The sequence below is a fragment of the Dermacentor andersoni genome, chromosome 1, assembly GCF_023375885.2.
Source record: "Dermacentor andersoni chromosome 1, qqDerAnde1_hic_scaffold, whole genome shotgun sequence".
NCBI lineage: Eukaryota > Metazoa > Arthropoda > Arachnida > Ixodida > Ixodidae > Dermacentor > Dermacentor andersoni.
Window position 1 is genome coordinate 219140917 of NC_092814.1, and position 27795 is coordinate 219168711.

General features: G+C 48.2%; 1 protein-coding gene and 1 non-coding gene across 2 annotated transcripts in view; both read right to left on the reverse strand.

Moving 5' to 3' along the window:
* LOC129380948 (uncharacterized) overlaps positions 1 to 27795 on the reverse strand; it is a 129282-nt gene that overhangs the window by 53101 nt on the left and 48386 nt on the right. The window contains exons 2-4 of the mRNA XM_072288257.1: positions 17783 to 18015; positions 5725 to 6247; positions 4752 to 5572 (exon numbers count right to left, since the gene is read on the reverse strand). Of these exons, the coding sequence (XP_072144358.1) occupies positions 4752 to 5572; positions 5725 to 6247; positions 17783 to 18015 (1577 nt within the window). The remainder of the gene's footprint in view (positions 1 to 4751; positions 5573 to 5724; positions 6248 to 17782; positions 18016 to 27795) is intronic.
* Positions 11590 to 11662, reverse strand: TRNAS-UGA (transfer RNA serine (anticodon UGA)). The gene has a single exon. It is a non-coding gene; the product is annotated as a tRNA-Ser (tRNA).

Below are 27795 nucleotides of genomic sequence, written 5' to 3' on the forward strand. Positions count from 1 at the left end.
ATTCCGCTGAATGAGTGCGACGTGTGATAAACATAGCAGGGACAAGGTGGGGGGGAGGGGGGGATCTTTTATCGTTTTAGCGATGAATTTCATCTTACTAGCGAGGCCATTTCTGGCCTTAGACACTTACCAAGTGCAAAATTACGAACAATGGGACCGAAAACATGGGAAGTGGTACTGAGAGGGATTATTCCCATAACCTAGGGATGCATCTGAAGAGAAATAAGAGAGCCTTGGGCATCGAAGGCGTGTTTCAGCACTCACACAGGATTAAAGGTGTGCCGGCTTTCAGTGTCACATACCCACTTACGCTGCAGCTTGAGGAATTTGATGAAGTCGCCACAAGCGGGCCGTGAGGCCTGTGGGACCATGTAGACCGCATAAATGACATCGCGTAATTCATGTCACGAATGAGGCCGGAATATGAGTGGCTTAAATCCTAAATATAATTTGCAAAACGATGCAATAGAGGGTTTTTGACGTGGTAAAGTTTGCGCAGTTCTTTTTAATTATTGACTGTTTAAACACAGTTAATAATTAAAAAGAACTACGCAACATTGTCAGACGTTCGTGCTTGTAGGTGGCACCGACTATATTAGATTAAAAATCATGCAGCAGATCCAACGCGCCCTGTTGGAATCTATACACAGCGAAGCTTTCCGTAAATCCATACGGAGTGGTGAAAGGGGTGTCTGCCAGCTCCGTTCCTTACCTAACTACCGCCTATGGACACTACTGTTCGTCTTGATTTCAGGCCAACCGTCCCTGTGTTTTCGTTGAAGTTAAGCAGGACGGTATGAGACGACAATAAAGTAACTGTGTACCATTATCTAGGCGTGACGCTGCTATGGACACAATAAAGAATAAAGGACACCACGACGCACGAAGTGTCGCCGGTCGAAGCCCCGCCTGTAGGCATGTGTCCAGACAAACGTGAATAAGTTGCATATAATCGCCAACCTGTGGTGATGGCGCTGTCATTGACAATCTTGTGAACATTAGTGAGGTCGTAAATACCCCTGGTGCGACGCCAGATCTGGATCACCGGCATAAAATAATGAGTTCGCTGTCAGTTGCGGGCTTGCCTGGCGAACAATAGCCCGAGGCGCTTGTTGCGGTCGAAGGCGGTGTACTCTCCGAGATACGGGGCGAATCACCTCCGTTTTGCGGTCGCCCTAAAACGGCTAAGCATCTAAGAAACGACTAGTGTCTGCTGACGTAGGAACCCCAGATGTTAAAGGTAGCGAAGGTAAAAAATCCTATCCGTGAAATTTAAAGAGGCCGCTAGGGGGCCGTGGAGAACAGACGTATTTCACATGGGCTCCCGCTTCTCGTGCCTCTCAACCAGGATCATGGACAGCAACCAACCTAATATTGCCACCTGCATAACCGGCAAGAAGAGAGGAATCGGCGGGCACTAACCACCATCAAGTGAGTCCCCTATTTACTGATTTCTGCAACGGCCGCACAGCCGCCTGGCTAAGCCCAACGCCGAACAAGCTGCTGCAACCCCGTGGCGCGTGGCGCGTGCTCACGCCGCTCGAGCGTATCTGTGAGCATAGCACAGCCGGGCGCCCGCCCACGTGGCGACTAAGAGCTCTCGAGATGAGCCAAGCAGAAATAGAAGCAATGGAAATACCAGGAGAACAGCTGGAAGATACAAACACAATGCAGATAGACCCGACTGAAGCAAACAACTCAGAAACTGTCTGGAATTATGACGTAAGCAGCCGAAGAACTATTGAACGTGAGAGCATCTGGATTACGAGGGGCAGAAAAGGCAAGAAGGAGAGAGAGAGAGATTCTTGTTTGTGGAAGGAAAAATTGGGGTAAAGTGCAGCGCAGTAACTGTCTCTCAGTTGAGGACACCTCAACCGCGCTGCACAAGTGGGAGAGGGAATTGAAAAAGGGGTGAAAGAGACGCGGCGGCGGCGGCCAGAACGGCGTGCGCGGGCAAGTTGGTGGCCTTCGCTTATGTGGCGCGGTGACGCGCCTAGTCGTCAGCAAAATGGCCAGTCCAAATTTGAACGCTGAACAAATAGCAAATACAATCACTAGAGTTGAGGAAGAACTTGGCAAATGGCCAAGTAAAGAGTGGGAATATGGTGAGCTTCTAAGTGTAGTAACGACAGAAATACGGAAAGAGAAACAACATGTTCGTTGGAAAGGAAAAAAGAAACCAAAAAGCTGGTGGAACAAGGAGATACGAGAAGCGATCGCCGAACGACAGAAAGTATCTCGAGAGCACAGGCAGGCAAAGAAGGCGCAGTTGTCACAGGATGAAGTAACTAGTAAATGGGAAATATACCGGGAGAAAAAGTCTATGGTTCAAATACTGGTGCAAGCAAAATTAAAAGGTGAAAGTGAACGTTGGTTGTCAGAAATACGTGAGAAAAAGAAGGCCGCACCTAGAATATCTTGTTACCACATAAAATTATTAGGCAGGAAGTCAACAACAATACAACAACATATCCTAGACGAAGATGAAAGCAGACTGGAAGGAGAAGCGGCAATAAATTACATCCGAAAAATAACAGCCGAATCTTTCCAAGGCAATGACGAGGTTGTATTTGAGGAAAAAAAGAGCATGAAAGAGACCCAGGAAAAGGAGCTGGTTCTGACAAATTTAAACTGGAAGAAAGCGGAAGAGAAAATTCCTAAGCGCACAGCCACAGGGCTAGACGAGGTTCCCGTTAAGCTGATAAATGAACTAGGACCAAGAAGTAAGGAAGCTCTGGTGAAAGCAGTGGAAAAAACTTTAAAAGATAGACGGATACCAGACAGTTGGCGACAAAGTAGAATGAATTTAATTTATAAAGGTAAGGGGGAGAAAGACAGAATTCACTCGTATAGACCGTTGACCATTACATCGGTAATATACAGGCTAGCAATGCAGGCAATCAAATTAAAGCTTCAAGCATGGACAGAGAATAATGGCATTTTGGGACAGCTTCAGAATGGCTTCAGAATAGGAAGGCGTTTGGACGATAACTTGTTTGTTCTTACTCAGTGTATTGAAATATCAAAAGCAGAAAGCAGACCGTTGTATGTGGCCTTTTTAGACATTACAGGAGCCTACGACAACGTAGACCGCAACATTTTGTGGGATATTCTGGAAGGGGAAGGCTTAGGTAACGATTGTATACAGCTTTTGAGAGAGATTTACCTAGAAAATACCGTTTGCCTTGAATGGGAAGGGATGAGGAGCGCGGAGAAAGTTCACATCAACAAGGGACTGAGGCAAGGGTGCCCTTGATCCCCGCTGCTGTTTATGATGTACATGGTGAGGATGGAGAGGGCGCTGGAAGGAAGTAATATCGAGTTTAATCTCTCATACAAACAGGCAGGTACAGTAATAGAGCAGCAACTCCCAGGTTTATTTTATGCGGACGACATTGTGTTGCTCGCTAACAAGCAAAGCGATTTGCAACGTCTGGCTAATATCTGTGGACAGGAAGGCAACAATTTAGGTTTGAAATTTAGTGTTAGAAAATCAGGTGTTATGGTATTCAATGAAAACAGTGAACAGACAGTGGAGATACAGGGCCAAGAAATACCTCGGGTAACAGAATATAAATACCTTGGTATATGGATAAACGAAGGCAATGGATATATGGAAACACAGGAAAAAACCATAACAGTCAAGGGGAAGAGAAATGCAGCCATAATGAAGCACAGAGCGCTATGGGGATACAATAGGTACGAGGTCCTCCGAGGTATGTGGAAAGGGGTAATGGTTCCAGGACTTACTTTTAGAAATGAGGTTGTTTGCTTTAAATCAGGGGTACAATCAAGACTCGACGGGAACCAAAGATCAGTGGGTCGCCTCGCATTGGGCGCTCACGGGAAGACTACAAATGAAGCTGTGCAGGGGGATATGGGCTGGACTAGTTTTGAAGGCAGGGAAGCTCGCAGTAAAATTGAGTATGAAGAACGGCTGAGGAATATGGAAGAAAGTAAATGGGCTGGGAGAGTGTTCAGGTATCTGTACAGGCAAAACATTGATTCACAGTGGAGGAAAAGAACTAGGAAGCTTACCAGCAAGTATGCGGCCTGTGGGGTTGGCAACACAGCAACAAGGAAGGTCAAGCGGAAAGTCAGAGACGCTGAATTAATCTCATGGGTGGCGGCAATGGAAAAGAAACCTGTCATGAGTAACTACTTAAGAGGAAAAAACGAAATCAGGAAAGAAACCATTTATGATAACTCAAAGGGAAGCTCATTACTTTTCGAAGCGAGATCGGGATGCCTTAGAACACGCACCTATAAAGCGAGATATAAGAAGGAAGAAGAAGCATGTGCTTGCTGCGGTAAAGCTAGGGAAACGACGGAGCATATTTTATTAGAATGTGAAGACGTCTACCCAGCGGTCGATTTAGGCACCACAGGCCTCCTTGAAGCCCTTGGGTTCAGCGGGAGCAGTGGTAAAGCAAACAGGTCCGCAATAGACATTAGTAAGAGGCGATTGGAGGATTGGTGGAAGAAAAGTAGGGAAACGACAAAAGACGGAGACGTACAAAAGCACAATTCGCAATAGGGGATCAGAAAGTTTGGACGCGGTAGTTCACAGTGTTTTTTTTTTTCTTTTTTCATTGGTTAACCTAGGTAGGATATTAGGCAGCATAGTAGCAAGAGCTTGGTGGCGCAACCCACCGCCCCGTTCCAAAGGGGACGCTCATAACATCCATCCATCCATCGTCATGAAGCAGTGCTTCCTGCGCGGCGAGATCCGAGTCACACATTTGACGTACGTTGCCGTCGATAGCTGGGCACTGGACGAGCAAGGCACGGAGTGCAGCGGCGAGTGCGTCTATTAGCGCGTCCCTGGGGTCGTCGTTCAGAGCGGTTGGAGGGCCGCGTGACGGCTCAGCTGCGGCTGTCTGGGTGTTGCGGCCACGCAGGGCGTCACTGTAAGATCGGCCCTGCGGGGAGCGAGCAGACGTAGACGGAGCGGCTGTACGCGGCTCGGTCGGTGCGGCGCCGGCTAGCTCAAGCGCTTTCTTGCGCGAAAGGGGCCGCTGAGACGATGACAGCAACACGGCCGCCTTTCTCTGGCGCTGCCTCTCGGGACAGCTCTGTTCCGTCGACGGGTGACGGCCGCCGCAATTAATGCAGCGAGGCTTCTCTGCGGGGCAGTCTCCTGTGGCATGCGACTCACCACAGCGGAGGCAGCGGACGTCGCGGAAGCAGGTGGCGCCGGCGTGGCCGAAAACGCCGCAGCGGTCGCATTGAAGTGGTCGGGGCAAACGAGCACGTACGGCGCGCAGCTGTTTGAAGAGCCGCACGTTTGTCGGCACGACGCTCCCGACGAAGGTGACGGTGACGCTCGCGCCACTCCGTGAACATGAAAGCACTGCGACGGGGGCCTCAAGGTTTTCTCGAACTGTGCGGGCGTCGAAAGAAGTGTTGACCCCATGGATGACACCCACACAGGAGTTGCTATGTAGCGCTTTGGGGCGCACCGCCACGTCGCCGATGTCGCAGACTTCGAGGAGGGGCGCCAAGTCGGCACCGCGCGTCACGTCAGCAGCCACCACATTCCGGCGGAAGTTCACACGAACGCGTCTCACGCCTGGTACAGAGGAGAGCTGGGCAGCAATACCGTCCCGTGAGAGTGCGAGGAAAGTGGCCTTGCGCCCGATGGGACGGTAGAGGACCGTGACGGTGGTATCGCGAGCGACACCGTCGTCAACGGGTGGGGTGTGCGGCTCGAAGTCGACGAACCGTCGGTAACGGCGTCTCCTTCTTGCGGCTTGTTTTGGGTGTACCCTTCCGGCTGGCAGGCTTGGGCGTCCTCGGCGGCCGCGAGCAGCAGCGGAGAAATTCTCTGGATGAGCCCCCATGTTCCGTCAGCAGCTGGGGCAGGGGTGGGCGCTCTCGGCGGGCTCTCGTTGGATGAGGGGCCGTCAGCTGGGTCGTCGTCATCGACGGGAGCAGCCACCGCCGCCGAGCGCGAGCCCTCCTCCGCCGCAGGTGCGGTGGGCTCGGTGTTGGTGAGCAGGCTGCCGGCGACGACAGTGATGGAGAATCCGGCCGGACAGGACTTGCCTCGAGCGAAGTGGTCGCGTCCGTGCGGGAGGACGTAGTGTCGGCACCAATTACGCTTGCGGTTGGCAAGAAGAAGGTGCCGGCACTCTCGTCGGTGTCGCCGGTCGACGGGCAGCTGGCACCGTCGTCGGTGGAGGCAGCCGAAGTGGGAGCCTCTGAGGTGGTGTCCGTTGAAGCGGACGGTGCGGTGTGGTGGCCGCTAGGAGCAGCCTTCGGCGCATCAACGGGAAATGCGCGGAAGGGAGTATCCAAGGCGAATGGGGCGCGCGCGGATGCCGTCGCACTCACTTGCGTAGGGGGGCATGACGGTGCGGAGCTCGTCGAGTCTGCCGACAGTGCACTTAGCGTACGTGCTTTCAGCCCGCGCTTCCATCGTAAGGCGGGAGGCGATCCGCCGGTGCGTGGTTGCCGTCCACGTGGGTGGTGCTACAGGGCTCGTCGGTACTCCGAGTCGTCGTTGAAGCCAGGAACTGACTTCTTCGGCCTCTTTCTATGCTGCTTCTTCGGAGGGCCACTCATGAGATGGGGGCTCCGTGCGGTAGTGTGGCTCAGGAGATCGTGCCAGCTGCCGTGCGAGCCCTCAAAAGGGCTGCGCTCATAAGTGCGGTCGAAGGCGGAGACGTGCGAGCGGGAGAGGTGGCGGGCGAGCCGTAGTCGTCGGAGCGAGGGGCGATGCGACCGCTCGCTTCGAGTGTCCGGGAACGTCTAAGAAGGACGCAGAGAATCAAACGACACAAGAAAGCAACCCAGCCAAGCAACAATCGACTATATAGAAAGTCACCACCACCGCAACAGCGAAAGCCCTGAATGCCGCCTCTACCAGCCGGCGACTACAAGGTCGTATTCGGCCCACAAGCAGGCCCCGAGCTTGCAAAGTGGAACAATGTCGCCATTATGCACGCCATCGGAAGAGCCAGCGGTTTCTCGCAGCAAGACTTCGGCGAAAAGAATGTGTGCGTTCAAGTGCAGAGAATCGAGAACCTGATTATTGCAAGCACGGCCAACTGGGAGGACGCGAAGAAACTCGAAAATATCAGCAAAATACAAATTGGTGGCACTTTCTTCGCTGTAAAAGGCAACACAAGAACCCTGGACGATGTATCCAGAGGTGTAATAAGCGGACTCTTGCCCGGCACGAGTTAAGAAGAACTCAAGGCAAGTCTTCGCGCACCCGCAAGGTACACGGTCCTCCACGTGCGCTCGTATGCTCGGAAAATCGTCCACGGCCGTGATCGTTTTTCCAAGGACCGCACGTTCCTTATTACGTCCGCTTCCAGAGTCTCGACTTTCGATGCCGACCCTACCGCAAGTCGGTGCAGGACCTGTGGCAAGACGGGACAGGATGTATGCCCTAGATCTTTGCCAGCCTTCTGCTCTAAATGTGGCAAAACCGGTCAACTACCCGACCACGAGTGCAAACCCGCAAGCAAGTTATGTGGAGAAGGGCATGAGACCGCAAGCAAAGGTTGCAAGAAAAGACTGAAACCCAACCCGCCGCCATTCAACATACAACAGCAACGCATGGACAGGCTCAAAGTGAGAGACAGTCGATGGAGCTCAGGTGCCGAAGAATTCACGGAATAACGAAGCTCAAGCACCAGCTTGAGCAGCAGTGATAGCAGCACCCCCAAACGAAGTAGATCTAGATCTATACTCCAATCGCCCTCCCGATCACGCTCACGCTCGCACTCGCCCAAACGCGTGAGCTACTCGGATGTGGTAAGCGGATCGAGTGGATCGAGAACCACGAGCAGCTTCAAATTCTTGTCGGCCGAAACTGCGGCCCTTCCGTCACTCGAAAATAGGGTGCAAATTCAACAAAACACGTTGCATAATGAAATCAGTCAACTACAAAGACAACAGGCACTCATCGACAAGCTGATCCAATGCCAACAGAAACAGCAAGACTACACAAACAGGCTTCTACAGAAGTGCGAGGAGCAAAGGGATCTCATTGACAAGCTGCAGCAGAGACGTACGAAAGTCCAAGAGAACATTGCACAGCCGCGACCCTCACTTCCCAACGCAGATGTGGAATCCGTAGTCGGCGCAAGATTCCAAATTCTCCAAAAAACTCTCATGAAAAGCACCCGCGCCACAACTGAGAAAATCGTCCAGGCAGTAATAGCAAATTTCGCCGCAAGTATAGCCGATAAGATTACCACGCTAGACGCCAAGGCCGATGTTGCAGCGCAGCAAAACAATTTCATAGCCCACGTGACGAAGACCTACGTAACAAAGCAGCACCTCAACACGTCACTAAGTGACATTAAGTCCGACAGAAAGTGGACGTGAGTGGACCTCGAAGACAATGGATATCTTTCAAACACTATGTTCGGTTTCAGGCAGAACCTGTCAACGCAAGATGTCTTCTTTCTACCCAAGGAAGACCTCATCGACCACCTGAGCACCAGAAGCCAATCATCGATTTTAGCCATCGACGTAAAGGGAGCTTTTGACGTCAATCACGTAGCTATCCTCTGCAACCTCGAAGATCTGGGCTGCGGGTCTCGGACATACGACTACTATGTCAGGAATTTCCTCACTGACCGCACGGCCACAGTCGAAATATACAACCTGCGCAGCCACAGCTTACGACTACCGAGCAAAGGCACCCCGCAGGGTTCAGTGATATCGCCGTTGCTCTTCAACGTCGCCATGATCAAACTACTCAGCCTCCTCGACGTCATACCAGACCTAAGACATGCTTTTTATCCAGATGATATCACGTTATGGACTAGGACCTCAAACATCGGAACGCAAGAAACACGCCTACAGAAACAGTAGATAGCATCGAGAGCTACTTGTAAAAATGCGGCCTCCGCTGTGCTCCCGAGAAGTCGGAACACCTCGTCCTCAAGTGAAGAACGAGAGGCAGACCACCCGGCTACGATGAACCCGATACCAACGTTACCCTCAATGGAACGCCCATCCCAAAAGTGGCAACCCTAGGAGTTCTAGGGCTACACATCCACAAAGTCAGGTCCAGGGCGGCCACCCTTCCGCGACTACAGCGAACGCTATCACAGCTCACGCATCTCGTCAGGAGAGAACAAGACACGCTACGCGTGATGTAAGCACTTCTCACCAGTCGAATAACATACGGCACGCCCTACCTCGCGCTGAAGAAGGCAGAAGTAGAAAAATTTAACATTGAAATATGCAAAGCAATCGAAATCGCCCTGGGCCTACCATCCACGGCTTCGACTACGAGACTTCTCAAGATGGGCGCACACAACACCTGACAAGAACTAGCTGAAGCTCATAAAGCCAGTGAATTAGAACGACTGAAGCTCACGCCCACCGGAAGATCAGTGCTGCAATGGCTGAGCTACGGTAAAGCTTTTATAACCACCACGGACCGAAAAGAAAACTCCTCCAAACATCCGCGAATCCCTGTGCATAGCACCAATTCCACGCAAAATGCACCCCACGTACCACAAGGAAAGAAAACAAGCCCGAGTGGATGCCCTACGGCGAAGACACAGGCAAGATCCGGACGCCAAATACACCGACGCAGCCAAATACCCGCAAAGAAACGCTTACGCCCTGAGCGTCGTAGATTCTCAGGGCAGAGAGCTAGCGTCTGCCACAGTCCGCGCACAAAATCCTGAGACTGCAGAAGAGGCGTCGATCGCCCTAGCAACTACCACGTGCATGGACGCAGTTGTCTCCTTTCAGATTCTGAAGCAGCTGTCAGGAACTACGCTAAGGTTCACGTGTCGACAGAAGCACTAAAGATATTGAAGCACCGCAGCACTCCGATCTCCTACACCTCCGTGACATGGGTTCCCGGGCACGACGAACTGGATGGGAACTAAGCGGCACACGCTGCGGCCCGAGAGCACAACTGCTGGGCAAACCTTTTCTACGCTCGAGATGCCCGGTCTGCGTCAGCGGGGGTAGAAACCGTATCCAGCACCTACTAAGCGATCCTTCAACATCACGGGCTGGAACGCAGGGTGTACCCACAACCTCACCCAATGTTCAACAAAGAAGAAAGTACCACACTCAGAAAACTACAGAGTAACACTTACACTCACAGAATACTCATGTGCAGACTCTACCCTAAGCTACAAGGATACCAGTGCCCAATGTGTGGCGTACCGGACACCTTGGCGCACCTGATCCTCGAGTGTCCATGGCATCTAGACACAGACACATCGCTTCACCGAAAAAACTGTAATTATAGACAAGAAAGCGAAGACCTCAACGAAGCGTGGGAAGCTAAGCTCGTCTACGAGGACCTGGAACAGCAACGGCGCCTCATTGCCAGGGCCGAGGAGGCAGCGAAGGCCAGAGGGCTCCTGGAATGAGGAGACCTCCCACCTAGAGTGGAACCGGGGCTTATCCCGGGATACTGTTTCAAAAATAAACGTTTATTTCTCCTCCTCCTCGTGAAATTTTTTAGTCCGGCGCAGCGCTTCAACAGGGAAGGACATAGGAAGCAAAGGTATATAGCAGTGACTGGCGAGCACTGCGTCAGTACAGCGCAGCCATTGGATGCGTCCTTCCATCTAGGCTTGACTGTGGCTTACGTACTAAGCGATGGCAGGATGACCTGCTTCATTTGTTGGACACGTATAGATTCTGCGATCAGAATCAACCGCTGAAAGTATCTCTCTAACTACTCAAAGTATGTTTCGTTCAAAAGTGTTAATTTGATTGCATAATCTTTGAACGGCCGCCCAATCGAGGCCACTGGCGCTGGCTCAACGGCTGATGCTCGGCGCGGAGCTCAGAGTCACCGAAAGAGGTGCACGAAGGCTGCGGAAATTTTTCACAGGAACTGGAAAGGCGTCTTGACGAGACGCCATGGCCTCTTTGTTTACCTTGGAGGACACTGCTTTGCTGGAATTCAGGCTGTGATCTGCAAGGTCGCCCTAGCCTTACGAAGTTGGCTTTCGTCTCAATTAACTTAATTCAGCCCCTCAGCAGTTGCCATATTATAGCTAATATTCTGCTATATGGTCTCAGAAAAAAATGTTCGTATAAAGTTAGGAACAGCCAGAAAGAGTTGCCAAGTTCCTTTTTACTAGGGTCTTCATAGCACAAGAGACATTATTCAGCTAGTAAAGGCAGCTAACAGGTCCAAGCTACATTGTCTTATTACGTAAGGCGTTGTTGTTATGCCATATTATTCTATTAATGACGTTGTGTTAGCAGATCTGCGCCGTTTCCTGAGCACGTCATTGCAGACAATTGATTTTAAAAATAGAGTACACAACATTACGCATTTTTGCGAAACACTTAACGCACTCACGGTATTAACTGGTGTGTTTGAAATAACAGCTATAAATAGAGATACGCGGCACAAGCACCGTACGGATATGGGACTTTGCTGTGCTAGTTGGGATAGTTGGGATGTGTGATAAACGAGAAGAAAGGGGGTTAACCGAGGGGCCCGATTTTTATTAGTCATATGATAAGAAGCCAACAAACACTGACACGAAGGACAACATAGGGAAAATTACTTGTGCTTACTAAACGAAACAAAGAAATGATAAGTTAATGGAAATGAAAGTGGATGAAAAAGCAACTTGCCGCAGGTGGGGAACGATCCCACAACCTTCGCATTTCACGTGCGACGCTCTACCAATCGAGCTACCGCGGCGCCATCTCCCGATCCACTTTCTTGGGTATCTACGTTTCCGAGTAGAACTTTGGGTGTGTTAGCCAGGGCCACCATTCACAGACCTTGGCGGTGGATGTGGAACATCCTTTCTGCCGCAGGCGTCACGAGAACGTGATCTTTTTGGGTGAAGGCAACCGGTCAATAAACACACACATGCTACTTGAAGGCATCAATGTTGCCGGATTCAAGACCCTGGTTATGTAACGAACGAGAAGAAAGGGGGCTTACCGAGGGGCCCGATTTTTATTAGTCGTATGATAAGAAGCCAACAAACACTGACACCAAAGACAACATGGGGGAAATTACTTGTGCTTAAACTGGTCGGATCAAAGAGAGAGAGAGAGAGAGAAAGAGGCTTGAGTTTCGAAGACGTTCGCCAAAGAGAGAGGGAGGATAAACTTTTATTCTGAGCAAGCGCAGCCTGCACCCTTAGTGGGCGGTCTCCTTATTCAGAGTCCGTGGGCTATGGCCATCTCCCGTGCCCGTTCGGTGAGGCTGCGTTGTTTCTTCGGGTCTGGAACTGATGGCTTGGCCTCCCACTGCTCTTCTCTTAGTGTTTGGGTGTCTAAAGTGCCATGTTTTTGAACACAACCCCATATCGGTGTATTTTGGGGGGACTTCATCTTTCCTCCTTTGCGCGTCATGTGAGAAAGCTCGGTCAACGTGAGCTCGGGCGGAGGCGTCGGCTGCCTCACTCCCCAGCAGGGGCTCGTGCCCCGGAGTCCAAACGATGTATGCGTGTTTTTAGAAGGTCTAAATTTTTTTTAATTCCCACCATTGACCTAAATTACTCGATGAGGTGGCCATTAGGTCGACGGATAATGAGAGTTTCATTAAAAAAATAACATAATTACGCTAAATTATGTTTTATTAATTACATTACGGCCCATTTATATCTACGAGTTATAGCCGGTAAATGCAGAATGACAGCAGTCTGGAGACATGCACCATCAAAGTCGCCCTAGAAATACACTGTTGTTCTAGTTACATTTTTAACAAATCACTCTTTTATGCACTGAAGCACAAAAGTAACTAGAACGCCTATGTACTCCTTTCCACACTTTGGTAAATGACATCTCGAAACTGGTGTCATCCTGAAAATTCAATTCAAGTGGACACGTCTTGAAAACTCACCGGCTACAGTTCACGAATCGCAAAATGTTCCTTCATTAATTATTTAACAAGTTAATTACTGTATTTTAGTTAATTAGTTGAATATGGGCTTAGATTTCTCGTGCTAATAATGTTCACCTCTTCTAGTAATCCAGCTCAGCGACAAGAATTATGCTATCTGGCACAGGCGATTTTTAAAAGTTGCGTAATATTTGTTATTGTAGATGTTGTTAAAATGCTAGCTGCCATTCTCTTTGCCCTTGCTGTCGACAACGCTGATAGCTAAGCTAGAGTTACCGAATATTTCGCTGCATCTGTGTATTGTCTGTCCGTATTTTGGTGTTAGGTTTTTTCGCATAGTCTCTATCAATTCTGGCTTTACTTTTTTCCTTCATCGTGGGTTCGGTGCATATTTTTCTGCAACAGAGGTTTACTTTCAAGTTGTCCCTGGGATTATCCTTTTTTTCGACGCTCAGTTGCATAACTTCAGTATAGCCTAATCTTTTGAGTATTATCCTACCTATTTCAGTAAGTTTGAGACGTTCGAGTTCGTTAACTTCGTGGGCTTCGACTAGCTCCTCCAAGGTGTTGTGGAGACCTAAGCGGAGGGGTCGGATCAAAGGACAGGGAGAATTATACAGAACCAACGCACTTTATTGGAATCCATGTGAAGCGAAGCTTGCCTGAAGCGGTTAAGTGCTTTAACACTGTTGATCCTCTGTAAAGCGTTTTGTAGCACAGCACATACGTCCTTGGCCGGCAAATCAGCAAAATGCGGAAACCTCCGCCACGCGATCCACGCGATATATATATATATATATATATATATATATATATATATATATATATATATATATATATATATATATATATATATATATATATATATATATATATATGCTAAGAAAAAGACCGATGACCCACGCTTAACCACAGGGCCGCAGGGAGATTGGCAATGAAATCTACGCTTCAATGATTTCTTGTACGCTGCAGGAAATTGGAAATTAGACTTTTATTGCGATTGCATGCCCGGCAGCTACTTAAAAGTGCAAAATACGACGCAAGCATCGCAGTAACTCGGTGCGCAGTTTAGTAATTTACGTTACATTTTAGGGAAGATGAGCCGCGATTAATGACGATCAATTTCACGAAGCTCCAGTGAGTGAAATATACTCAAAAGTGGTTTGGAAGTGCGCACCTGCACATCCACGTAACAGTCTTCATCATGCTTTGTTTTGCAGGTAGGCAGCATAATATTATGTTCAACTAAGTGCGCTGCTGCACTACTTGCTTATACCGCCTCATACATGTGTCAATATGCATATTTTGAACTATATTTATACGCATATGTATGAAAGGTATTTTAAAAACGTGAAAGCGGCACATTGGTCATGTGAGTGGTGACTGTTGTGACTGGGATATAAGGACAGGCCTGATGAGTGGTGCTGAATTTTGCGGCAGGTTACTGCTTACTTAAATAAATAAATAAATAGATATACATACATATATATATATATATATATATATATATATATATATACGTGCACGTAAATAACGTGACCATGAATAGAACGCGCGGGTGACTGTTGGTCTAGGAAAAAGAAAACGAAAATAATTTTTGCGTCCAAGTGCGACAAAGAGACGCGGAGATCTGAAATGGATGTGAAAGACGACAACTGTACATTTTTGCTGTTCGTAGCTGACTTCAACTGCTAAGTAAACCTTTTCTCGTACTAGTAGCAATGTATTGTCACGTGGTGGTGACGTTGAAGAACACAGTAGCAATACTGTGAAAGACAAAACTAACTTTTATTGGGCGAACCTGTGCCCACAAAAACAGGCTACACTTATAGCACAACGACAGCGGTGAACACGGTCGGCGATCGTCGAAAATCAGATCAACGGGTCCAGCGCGTCGGCTTTTATACATCAATCGTCGAATGTTCCAGACTAATCGCTGGGACCCGCGTGTCTTCCACAAAGTTCTACATTATTCGCGTCGCACACACATGCAATCAGTTTACACGAGGTTCGGTCACAGACAGCGGATGCGACCATCGATAACATTCCAGAAACTTCCGATACATGCAGGCGCGTCCTGCGCTGTGCGATAACATTTGTTAGGCGGCGAAACGTGGTCGCCCGATAAATATAAGTGCGCGTGTCAGTATTATACCATTACAACGCAAAGAGATGTCGCAAATAAAACAGGAAATTACGCTTAAAAGCAAATGCCCACAGAGCGCTTTCCTTCTTCGTTACTGCGAACTGCCGTCGCAATATACAGTGAAAGGACGATTGCATGCCAAATTTTCTCGTTGTCACCGCTGACGCCTTTGTCACTGTCGGCAATAACGGCGTCGTCCTTCATGCCGCCAATGTTACTGGACAGTTCGCACCTAAATATGGCACGAGGCGCGTTCTTAAGGCCCGTTCACACTACACGAAATATCCGGCGAGCGAAGCGGATTCGGGCGCTTTTGACGCCGAGGAGGGCGGAAAGCGGCGCGGTGAAGGCAATCGGTCCAGGAACCATTTTTTCCGCTTTCCCCGCCACCGGAAGTTGCGTTTTGGACGTCACAATCCGTCTAATCTCAGCATGGCAGCCAGCATGTCTGAGCGACCGGCCTTCTCCGTGGAAATGCTCGTCGATATAATTAAGCAGCACCCCATACTGTACGACAAAAGGCACTTGAATTTCGAGGACATTGCCTACAAAGAGCAGCTATGGGACGCAGCTATAGACAGTCGCGAAACTAAAAAAAGGAACTGCCGCGAGATCTCGCTGTCGTCGCGGAAAAGCCAGAAGTGGCGGCGGATCCGCCGATGCACGCGTCAACAGATGAGAACACGCTCTCTTTTTTCCGGCGAGCGAATCCACTTCGCCTTTAGGCCGCACATTTCGAAAAAACTAAAACTTGTGTTATATGTGTACAAATACGCTAATTTAAAAGAAACATAAACCCCCTCTTCGTAAACAACTTGCGATCAATGTAGAATACATTGTCAAGCGTTCTGTATCGTCACCTTATATTGTCATGGCACAGTCGATGGGTTGCCGAACACTCCGCGAAAGCGTTTATGGGTTTTCTCGACGCGTCCACGCTTGAGCAACAAGGAAGAGCGAGTGCCGGATGCTCGATGAGTGTTTTTACGTCTAGCTTCGCTGAGTCATTCAGTTGCAGCTGTAGTTGCGGTGAATATGGGAAGTATTTGTGAAGAGTACTTAGTGCAAGCTAGCCGTAGCTTAGTCAAACCTATATGAATCCAATAGATAATGAAGCCAAGGAAAGCGTAGGGGAAATTATTTGTTGTTTTAATTGAAATGTAGAAATTATAAGGTAATAACCATATTATTCCTACTTTTCTACATCATTTCTGCCTAATGACCTTCATTATCATCTTTATAATTGGTTAAAGAAAGCAACAAATAATGACCTCTTTGTTTTCCTTGGCTTCATTTTTTGTTGGCTTCGTATGGTTACGGCTAAGAAAGATCGGGCCCCTTGGTTCTTCTTCTCGTTTAGTTGGAACTTAGACATATGAAACATTTGAAACGCTTGGGCGGAAAAAGCAACACCTTAGAACACAACACATACGACAGGACAGGAACGATGCTTCCTGTCGTCTCTTGTTTTCTTCTGGGGTGTTTCTTTTTACGTGCAAGCGCTGGGAATGTCTCAAATATTCGGCGAATATTCAGGTAAGACACAGCCAGCGGAAAAAAACCTCGCTCAGTTGCCGAGATTGCCACCGCATCGCCGAACTCACATTAGGAATTTACAGTATATAGGCGCTATGCGAGCACCAATCCTTCAGATGTATAGAAGATTCCGTCAATCTGCAGTATGTTTTACACGAAAGCCTCGCGTCGCAAAGGCATTCTAGCACCGTGTCCCAAAGTGGTCTACAAAATGCCAGTTGCCAGAGGCCAAGGACAATGGTTAGATTTCAGGAGTGGGGCGTTCTGTTATTTTTTACGCCATCAAAATTAATTTTGTACTATGTATGCACGAGATCGCGAACGCTGGTCGTCGCTTACAAAGATTCATGGGTTCACGTAAAATGCACACCCAAATTTTAAGAACGCCACCAAGAACAGCCATAGCAAGAATAACATGTGGAAACGTTTGTCAACATCCTAAAAACAGCTCGGCTCAACACACCTCATTGTCTGAGCGCCAATCGTAGAAGGGTAATAAAAAAGCTCCTCTGCAGTCCGCGGTGCTGCATTCATTGCTCATAAGAAGGAAGTAACACAGTTTTGGTAAGACGAAAATGGGTAGTATAAAAGTGGCCGATCAGCACAAAACTTACACGAACTATTGAGTACTGACCCTTTTTCAGCCTCTAAAGAGATCGGTACCGAACAGCTGTGCCTTTTGATAATCGTCTTGGGCTTAATCGACAAAGTTTTTTTTTGTTCGTAAGGGCTGTTTAATATTGGCTGGCAGCTTTCGTTTATCATAGTATATCCAACGTGACGATTGGCTGGCATCTCTTCTTACAAACAGCTTTAGCGTCAGAGCTTTCTTGTAAAAACGGGCCCAGTTTATTTAGGAATAAAGGTGTCTCCAAACATTCCTTGACTTCATAGAAAACACAGGTCGATATATAGCACATGTGTAAATCTTTCCACATGGCAAGCCCTCCCCCCTCCCCCTCCTTTTATCAAAACCTTTAAACTACTTTGCCCAGCTAGAAGCGAGACGAAAACTGTTTTAGTTACCAGGGGCCGAATTCACAAATCTCTTCGTGCGTAAGTGCTATTTGCTACTGGCCGGCCGCCTTCGCTAATATGTCCAGCATCAGGATTGGCTAGAATTTGCTCTTACGAACAATTCAAGCGTAAGAGATTTTTGTGAATGCGCAGCCCAGTGTGGTTTCCTCACATCGCCGGCGCTTCTACGGCGCCCTCTGAAGGAAAACAATAAGGAGAAAAAATAAAAACAAACGGATGGAATAAAGATGAATTCGAGCGCTTGCCTTGAGAATGGGCAGAACTTGAGAGATATTCCGGAACATGTGCTGTGGGTTGTACTTTTTGGGCTTGGGCGGCAGGAACGGCTTGACGTCCAGGGCACAGTACTGGCCACGGAAGTACTCGCGTTCCTGGCCGTCGTCCCGGGCCACGATGTTGACGCACTCGTTGTACGATCCCATGGCCACCAGTGTCCCTTCAAGCACCCCATCCGGGATCTTGCCGGACGAGTCCAACACTGCGAAGACAGTTGCATTATGTTTCGTCACCCGTGTGGTGGGGCACAGACAAAAGCTCAAACAAAGCGTATGTACAGTGTCCTGCTACTTTTTAACTGACCGGTTGAAACGTGAGTGTTCTCATAACACTTCTGCATTCGCAGCGCTGTGAGCTTTCGCGCCAAATACACTAGAAGTGTGTAGATAACACCATCGCATTGCATTCACGGCATACACTAGCGTACGATCGCGCTCACTACATGCTCTCCTGAAGCAGGTTGACGGTCACCAGGCTCCCCACGGGATAGGAGCAACGAAGGACCCGACGCCCTAGCTCTCGGTTTTGTAACACCGAGGAGCCCCGTTAAGTGGCCAGAGTACTTCTGTGCCAGTGTTATAGGCAGGGAGCCTTCACACACACCTGCTCAAAGCGCTGCTCTAACGTGGTTACATCTCAAAACATTCTGCTGCAATATTCCGCCAAATTGGGCAGACCGCTATTTTGATTCTCTGTTCGGCTAGAAGGTGCATTACATTGCTATCTGTTTTGTTACACACTGACATGTGCATCGATAACGGCATACGATTTCTTTAGTTATATTGCAATGTGCACAGGGAAGCTGCATACGCCTTCAATATGTATGTAGCCTTTTTCTTTTATTTGAACCCATAAATTTATTTCTTTACATTTTCATGTCGCACGAAATACTTAATGCAACGAGTTGTACAGCGAGGTGGCACGCGATGGGTATAACATCGTCTCACCTCCAGAACGTGAAATGTATGTAGTCCTGCTTTTGCTGTCGCACTTGCACGTAAAATAAATGTTTTTCGCGGTCTTCGGTAACGAGGAATGTCCAGAGAGAGAGAGAGAGAATGAAGAGGAAAGGCAGGGAGGAATGTCCAATTTGTCTATTTAACTATACAGTCAACGTGTGTAGAGCTTGCACATGCTGTATTTTTTGTGGCTGCGTGCAAAGTTCATTCAAGAGAGAGAGATGGGCATATAAGGAAAGCAGCAATGTTAACCAGTCAAGAGTCCGGTTGGTTACCTATACGCTGGGGAAGCTTATTAAAAAAATGTGGTTACTATCACGGTACCAACGATCGCAGGTACCGTGGCTTATACGAGTCATGGTCTGGGTGACCTTGTGGCGGAATACCATTTTGAGTCTCAGAAATCGCCAAACTTAGCTTAAAGTTTAATTCGCACAGTATTTAGCTGGCCGTGGCATGTGTTCCCGTTCAAAGGCTGATACCACCACATAAAAAAGGCGTAGGCGCGCATATACACAGTGTTAGATGAAACATAGCGCCCTCTCCATAAAAATAAAAGCGTATGAAAGAGCTTAAGCAGTCTATCCAACAAGGTGCAGTCGACTGCAACCTTAATCTCACTCGATCCGTTAGTAAGCATCGCTCTTCTCAGTAGGTAACGGTAATGGAGTGTGTACCCTGATTTTGATATGACGGCTTTACATTGCTGCCTTTTTCTTTTGAGTTCATATGTTATGTGTTACGTAGCGCCCTCTGAGTTTCGGTAAATATTGTAACGTTATTGTATAAACATTTCGGTGAGAAATCTTTTTAAATAAAGCAGTCTACCCAACACCAGATATGTCAGCGCCCAATATCAGTACCATCACAATCAATTGGGGGAACCAACAACGATAAGTTTCTCCTACGGTACCCACTCTACACACAAACACATACAAGAGAAGACATAGCCCTCATCTGTCAGGCACAGACACACAAAACCAAACGGCACCACACAATACCACTGAGGACAGACTAGCGCGCGAGGTATGTGGAAATTACCCTAATTACTGGAAATGTCGCGGATACTCTATTTTCTCGCATTTATAGATTTCCACAACAGGCTGCGCTCCTTGTCCCACACCTGCAGCGATTCAGCTCATCCACAGATGATCACCCCGCCGCAAGAGCTTCGCTCGACACTGCGCTCAGTGCTGGTGGATAGCATCAAGGGATCTAGTCAGCTGGGCAAAAAACACCAAGGCTATAGACACCTCTATACATTGACCACTCGGACGAAGATTCGTTGAAAAATGCGCAGTTTATTCCTCTGTTTTCATATTCAACCAGTAAGTGGTAACTTTGCTGCGTTCCAACAACGAGTGCTAAGATGACTGAAGGTCGGAGAAAAACAGCAGTGCGCCTTGGTGCAAAGGCTGCGCGCCAGCTGGCTTGCGTCGCACGATTGAAAAGTCGCGCGACCACGCCGGCACTGTCCTGCAGCGATCGTAAGTTCGACTGTTCGCACAAAATTCTAGTGTAAACGACATTTGTGATCCGTGACAGCGTCTAAGTGAGCCAAAATGTTAGCGTCGTGAACTTACGAAGGCTCTTGCGCCATCCATGCATTTCTCACTACGGCTTATGGCGACAGCGCACTGTGTTGAAAAACAAAACACTCCAGTGGCTCTTTGACACTCGTCACGTATGCAGACAATACAAGCAATGCCAACCGCCTGTAGTTAGCCCCTTACCGCATCGTGTATCATGTATGACACGCATAGAACGCCTAGAACGCCTACCTCTGCTGTAACATAATCGAAATAAAAGAAAACCCTACGTATTAATCCAGAATCTATGTCTTCTCTGTAGCAATGAAACACATAGTGACTTTAGCAGAGGAAATCATTTCTGACATAGATCCGTTAAAATAAATGTAAGGCCGCAGCTCGTCACCCAAGGTATAAAGAGTTCGTTAATCAACAGGTTTTTGTAACGATTATGCACTTGAAATCAGTGAACAGGAAATATCAGGGTGTTTATTTACTGTTTATTAGGCGACTCTCATATCTTCATCTATAACTACATTCGGATTGGTCCGTGAGGCAAGCATCAATTGCTGTATCATATATATAATGCACGTCATATATTAGAAGAGAAACGATGAAAAAGAGATCTGGCCTGGATATTGAAGCTGTGAATCAGTCACTCATGGATGACGTCATCAGAAAAACTTGTACTAGCTGCATCTGTGAGGAATACATTCCAATTTTAAAGCAATGTGTCAAGTTTTTTCAATAGTTCTGAAATTTTGCCAGCTTTCTGCAATTAAAATTTCTTCGTTCATGGTCACAAATTATACCCGTATCTGCATCGTATACTATCATATATCGTATGCGACATTTTGGCTCATAAAATCGAAACCAAGCGTTTCTTCAGAAAAGTAATATTGGTTTAAGCATATCTGGCCTAAACGAAGACTTGCCAGCTCTTTACAAAAAAATAGAAAAAAATTATGCATAAGGGGTTAAGGAACCCTCGGCTTTCCCAAGCTGCAAGAAACTCCACAATCTTTAAGGAAGCCCTTCGGGTAGACGCGCTCAGCCCATTTCCTGGCTCATAATTGCCGCTTATTTTTGTGCTTCCTCAACTGATCCGTCTTCTGCCTGACATTTTTCGGAAAGCACGCAACCTGTTTTCTCCTCGCTGCACCTCACAGCCACCGCGCCCACGGCTCCACGGCTCCGAGAGGCGCTCCTCTGATAGTGTGAACCTTGGCGTGGCAGCATAGGTGTCAACGAACCCGACGAAAGGCCACATTCAACACATTTTCAAGCTGATAACTGCCGTTCGCCGTAAAGCTAAATTATAGTCTACCACCTTGCTTCGCTTTGCGTCTTCACGGCACATCATGACGAGATGCCGCGAAGGAGCCGTATACACAGCAGTGCTGGGGCGACGGACGCAAGAGTCACGAGCGGCGGTGCGGCGGCAAGATGATCTGGGTTCAACACGGGGGTTATGCTCCACAGCGGATTGTTGCGAACGGACGGACGAACTAAGAAACGGACACTTTGAGCCCATTTCTTAGCTCGCAAATGCTTATCATTTTATTATTGCAGTAAAGAAAATAACAGGAATGGGCATTTACAGCCGCTCCTTATTATTAGACACACTAAAATGTCGACCGAACGACCACCAAACCAACAAGAAAGAAAGTGTGAGGAGGGGTGGGTGGGAGGAGGCTCGCTACATAACACAGCTGAAACGTAGATGCAGTGGGTATTTGTTAGATAGAAGAATTGACTTCAACGTCGCTGGGCTTGGCATGCGCCAGAACTTTTCTGTGCTAATGAGTGGATCCTTGTTCCCATGGATTCTATTGCGTAAGGTCGTTTCCTTACTTTGCCGGTCTTTAGTCTTTCGCAAAAATCGTTTTGGAGAGGAAGATATTATTTACAGGAAAGGCAGATAGGAAAAAAAAGCTCATATAAGTAAGTGCATATGCATTATAACTGCAGCGCAGCACTCGAAGGAAGCAGCGTAAGTATAGCTGCTTGGGTAGCTCAGCGTGGGCAGCCGAAACCGAGGAATCGCTTTTAGGCAGGAACTACGATACGGGAAAAATATGGATGACCAAATCCCTTCCGTTTGTAAATCCGTTGTTCCTGCTCTTCGAGTTGTCAATTAATTCTGCCTAGCACTGCCATCTTCTAGCCTCCTGGTTAACTCAGATGGTAGGGTCCGCCGTGGAAAGGCGTTGGCCCCGGTTTCGACTCCCAGCAACGGACGAATTTTTCTTCCTTTCTGAGAAAACATGTGGATTTCCTTCGTAGCTTCATGAAACTTTCGGACTGATGACGATTTTCTCCCTTTCGTGCGCAAGAAAGTTGCATGAGCAACATAGTAAAGAGCCTATAGGTTTATAATAATATATTAAGAGCTACAGTTGGTCTGGGACGATACCGATGTCTGAGTTGGCACCCTTCACGAGTTCCACCGTATACCAGTGTTTGACCAAGCAAGCGATGACGATGCCCTGACTTCCCGGCTGGCCTGTCTTGCAGCTTATCGGCACGTGTTCGCCCGCACGAGCCATGCAATAAATTGGACGTTCACAGCAACCTTCTGAGAGCCACTAGTAGCCCACTGCCTCTTCTCTGCCACTTACAGCAAAAAAAAGAAAGGAACAACAAAAGAAAGAAACGAAAGGAAAAAATACGTGGTCGCTGCAGTTGCCAACCGGTGCGGAAAATTTTTGGGTATATGGCAGCATTGAGATGGCGCTGTTCGATAAGTGGGCTTATTAAGGTAGACTCATACGATTCAGATATTGTCAATGCCCTCACCTACACAGAAAAATGGTCGAAATAACAGAAATTGCTCAAGTCTCAAACAAGCAGAGAGACAACGTACAATAGCAACGTGGAAAAGAAAAATGCCAGCATAGACGAAAATGAAAATCGAAAGATGGCGGTGGTTGCGTGGCAAATCAGCGTTGTACAGCACGTGCAGATTACCCTATCGCAGAAACAAGGCTCAAGGTGATGGTTTCCTTTTGCTTTCAGGGTTGCCATTATCGGATCTGGTCTGTTTTTGTTGATCTTGATCTGAAGACCGGTTGACTCCATACCTGTCTGGGCGCTGCGCCACTCTTTTTTCCTATCTTCGCACTGGCAGAGGCAGTGGAAGGCGCGTGCGAAAGCATTGAGTCCTAATCTGAGAGACGAATCAGCAGACGCAGGACCCGCGCTTCCATCTTGCCGCCGGATCTGCCCTTGGGTCGCACGACGCCAGAGGTAACTTGTAGGCCACCGGAACGGTACGTAATATTTATTTAAAGACGCGAAGGATTCGCCATACGTAACGACGGCGTCCGATCTCCCTACGGCTCTCGTGTCGTATTTATTTTCCTCGGCTTCAGCCTAGCGATACACCATCTTTTCCTTTCCGTGGTCCGAAAGGGCTACTACGCAAATGTATACGCTAGTAGTTTGCTTTTACTACAAAAATAACGCCCTCACGCTTAGTCCAATCGCCACTTCATGCTTCGTGGTTCGTTTGCGCAGGCGTCAGTGAGCCTGTTATCGAGATTCAATAGCTAATTACGTGTTACCTCTGAGAATGCGTACTGGTTCTTAATCACGGCTATAAGGCTTATTCGTGTCATGCACGACGAAACAAGCGAGTCGTGCGCTTTGACGCTCAACGCGGAGAGAAAGTACGAATGCCCAGAGACTCCGGTGCTCCCTTCTCACAGTCACTTGCGTCTCGACAACACGATCCACAAAGTGTTGCGTCAGAAGCAACACCGACCGGGGGCCCGTGCGTGCTTTCATGACAGTACCTACGTTCCAGTAAGTGCCTCTCCCATAGTGACGAAAGTATTACACGTGCTATGTCATGCAATCATTAGTATTCGCACTCGGTTCAGTGACGCATAGTACAAGTGCGTTAACGCGCTGACAAGTTAACTATAGGCATAACATGTAATGCACTTCATTCGCCAAGTTTCACCTTCTCATAACAAAACTAAATAGCACGCCCGCATTCGCATTTGGAACCAGTATGTATAGTAGGTGCTAATAGCATGCGAAGTCCCCATTAGATAACTCCGATTATGCTTATGCCATTCTGGACACAACGAATGTGTGCAGGCTCGAAAAGCCCAGAACAGAAAAACTGAACAGTGTTGGCAAAATTCGGAGATTTCTGGCTGGAGCACGATGGGGAAGCTCCACGGATAACTAGTTGAAGCTTCATGTCACTTTAGTAACAAGAGATTTAGAATAGTCAGTCATCCGAGGATACTCCATGGCGTGCCACGCTCAGGTGTAAAGTTGAATTTTTTGATCCCAGGAAGCCTTGTAGTTTGTCTTGGAGTTCGTAAGGTGACGTCAAGCACACTGGTCATCGCAGAAGCGCGAGAGCATCTAGGCGCCGCCGACATGTTGCGGCGATGTTGCGGACTTGAGCGGGTCGATCGGGACGAGAACAGAGACATGGTTGAACGTGAAGAGTGCGCGAAGCACAGGTTCCTTCACAGAAACCTCGTTTAGCGAAAAGGTGAACAGCAGTGGCTGAATTGGCGACCACTGGTAAAATAATCTGGTGAAAGATGCAGTGAACATCAAGAAGGAAACAAGCCGACTTTGATTGCTTCCGCGCCATTGCCTCTTGCAATGGGTCGTGGAGCTGACCAAGCAGCATTGAGCCTTAGGACCGGTTTGTGATTCGGCAAACATGCTTCAGTATATTATTCTTGCTTGTAGGCGGCGGCAATTGCTTCTGTCTTTTTTCAGTTGTCAGGATGACTAAAATCACGGTGGTTCAATTGAATTGAATTCTGGGATTTTATCTGCCAAAAGCACAATTTGATTATGAGGCACATCGTAGTGGGGGACTCCAGATTAATTTTGACCACCAGGATATCTTTACTGTGTCTCCAATGCATACAACACGGGCGTTTTTGCATTGCGCCCCCATCGAAATGCGGCCGCCGCTGCCGGGATTTGATCCCGCGACCTTGTGCTTAACAGCGCAACACCATAGCCGCTAAGCCACCGTGGCGGGTAAGACACCACGATAGAAGCTTGATAAAATAAGCACCCGCCACTCTCCACTACGCAGCAGGCGAGGTAAACGTTCACCAAACTCTTCTTTTACGATGCACCACACCACAGGCTCCATGCGTTGTTGATCAACATGCAGAGCCGGTGCCAAGGAGACGATTTAATGACACGTCCATCTGTTAAAGCGGCGATGTTGGTGTTGGGTTCGGTCATTTCTCATATTTCCCGTGGTTTCGCACAAAGGTTACAAGACGACAGTCTACAGCTCCGCAACGGCTCAACAATCGTTGAAATAATGATCACTGCGTGGATTTTTCTTGTACTTCGTCATGGTCGTCGCTGTTAACGTGTTCTGCTATTTCTTCTATTATTTATTAATGTTCACTTTTGCTCGGTCTGCATGCAGCAATCTTTGCAGCAGTTGTTTAATACGCGGAGCTCACTGCAGTCATCATGCAATTTTCAGTGCATTGGTTAAGTTGCTATTGTTCCGCTCGCATGTGTTGGTGAACTTGAAGAATTGTAACAGCCACTTTCGGGATTCATAAATATTGACATTCCATTTTCGCTTTTGTTTTTGCGCAGGCCTCTGTGAATATTGCTACATGCGTGTGATATTCGATTGTTTGAACGAGGCGCGTGGGCGCCATCATTCGAAAAAAAGAGGAGGAAGAACGAACTGGGCTGACGCTGTGAATCTAACCGGTCAGCGCTGCAACCGCTGTTTTAAATATAACCTGTAAATAGTTGCTCGTCTTCCTGACTCGTCCTTCGCGTAACATTGTGGTAGAGGGTGCGGTTCCCCGTCCTCGCCACGGAGCTCCGCAGCGGCCGCACCGTCCTGCTTTCCGCCATGGCTCCCGGTGACGACACCTCGTCTCCTTCTGCTCCTGCTACCCCGACAACAACGTACGTTACGGTTACCAATCCCCGCGATCCTGGCATATTCTATGACCAAGATAATGTCGACTTTGAGGATTGGCTCAACCTGTATGAGCGTGTTAGCCAAAACAACCGCTGGGACCCTACCATTATGCTAGCCAGTGTCCTCTTATACTTGGGCGGAACTCCTCGTGTCTGGTTACGGACACACGAGGACGAGATCTCTAGCTGGGATGCTTTCAAGGAGAAGCTCGTCGACCTCTTTGGAAATCCCACCGGTCGGTAGCTGGCTGCTATAAAAGAGCTTTCTACCCGAGTTCAGTCTTTTACTGAATCGTATGTCTCGTACATACAAGACGTGCTCGCTCTTTGCCAGAAAGTCGACGAGAAAATGGCCGAGGTTGACAAAGTCGGCCACGTACTTAAAGGGATTGAGGATGACGCGTTCAACTTGTCGGTCTTCAACACTGTGTCCACCATCGACGTCATTGTCAAGGAGTGCCGCCGTTTTGAGCTCTCCAAAAGCCACCGCGTCATTGCACAGTTCTCCCGGCTCCCTAACACGGCTGCGACGTCCTCTTGCGTTGACCTTACCGCTTCACCACCTTTTAATGAGCACGTCACACGTATTGCTCGCCGCGAACTCGAGGCTACAAGTTGAGTTGAGTTGAGTTGAGTTGTTGTAGGCTACTGGTGGGATTAGCCTTGCAGTTTCTGCCGGCAATTGCTCCACCGTAACGACACTTAAAATAAATAAATCACATAATCAAACACAGGCCTCACAATTACATATGGTCACTCCTCAGTTCACCATGTGGAGGCTAAATCCGTGTCCTGTAGGTAATTTAAAAGAAGGCGAGAGACCTCCTTCCTACACAACCGGTTCCCGCACGGGAAAACAATGTCCTGAAGAGAACTGTGAGGAACTCCTGTCTTCTTGAGGGACCCGAATAACACCCTCCTTTCCGTGTTATACACAGTGCAGCACATTAAGTAACGTTCTATGTTACCGCACCCACCACACGTTGAACATAATGGTGATAACGCCAGGCCAGTCTTATACATCCACGCAGGGGTACGAGCAGAGCCCGTGCGAATGCGGAGCAGTAAGGTGGCTTGGTTTCTTTTGAGGCCCTTGATCACACATGGCTTGTGAGGTGAGCTCCACAAAGAACTGAAGTGGCACAACACCGCTTCTCTGAAGAGACTGTTGTCCATTTGAGGCACTCTTCTTAATGGATTCCCGGACAACGCTCTATGGGCGAGGCTGTCCGCCATCTCGTTGCCTATGATACCTATGTGCGAGGGCACCCATTGGAAACGTATGGAGAAGCCTTTGATATGGAGATTGTGCACCGAGCGTAGGGAGCTAAGACATAAGGCATCAGTAAGGAACCCGTGCTCTAACCTTTGAAGGGCAGATTTTGAATCTGTAAGAATGACAACAGGTTGAGGCGTCCAGAACCGTAGTTTCTTTAGAGCTGCCTCAATGGCAACGCTTTCGGCCGTTGTGGAGGACACGACTGCAGTGAAGCGAACAGACCAATCATACTTCAAAGAGGGAATGTGAACAGCAGATGCACTAGATCC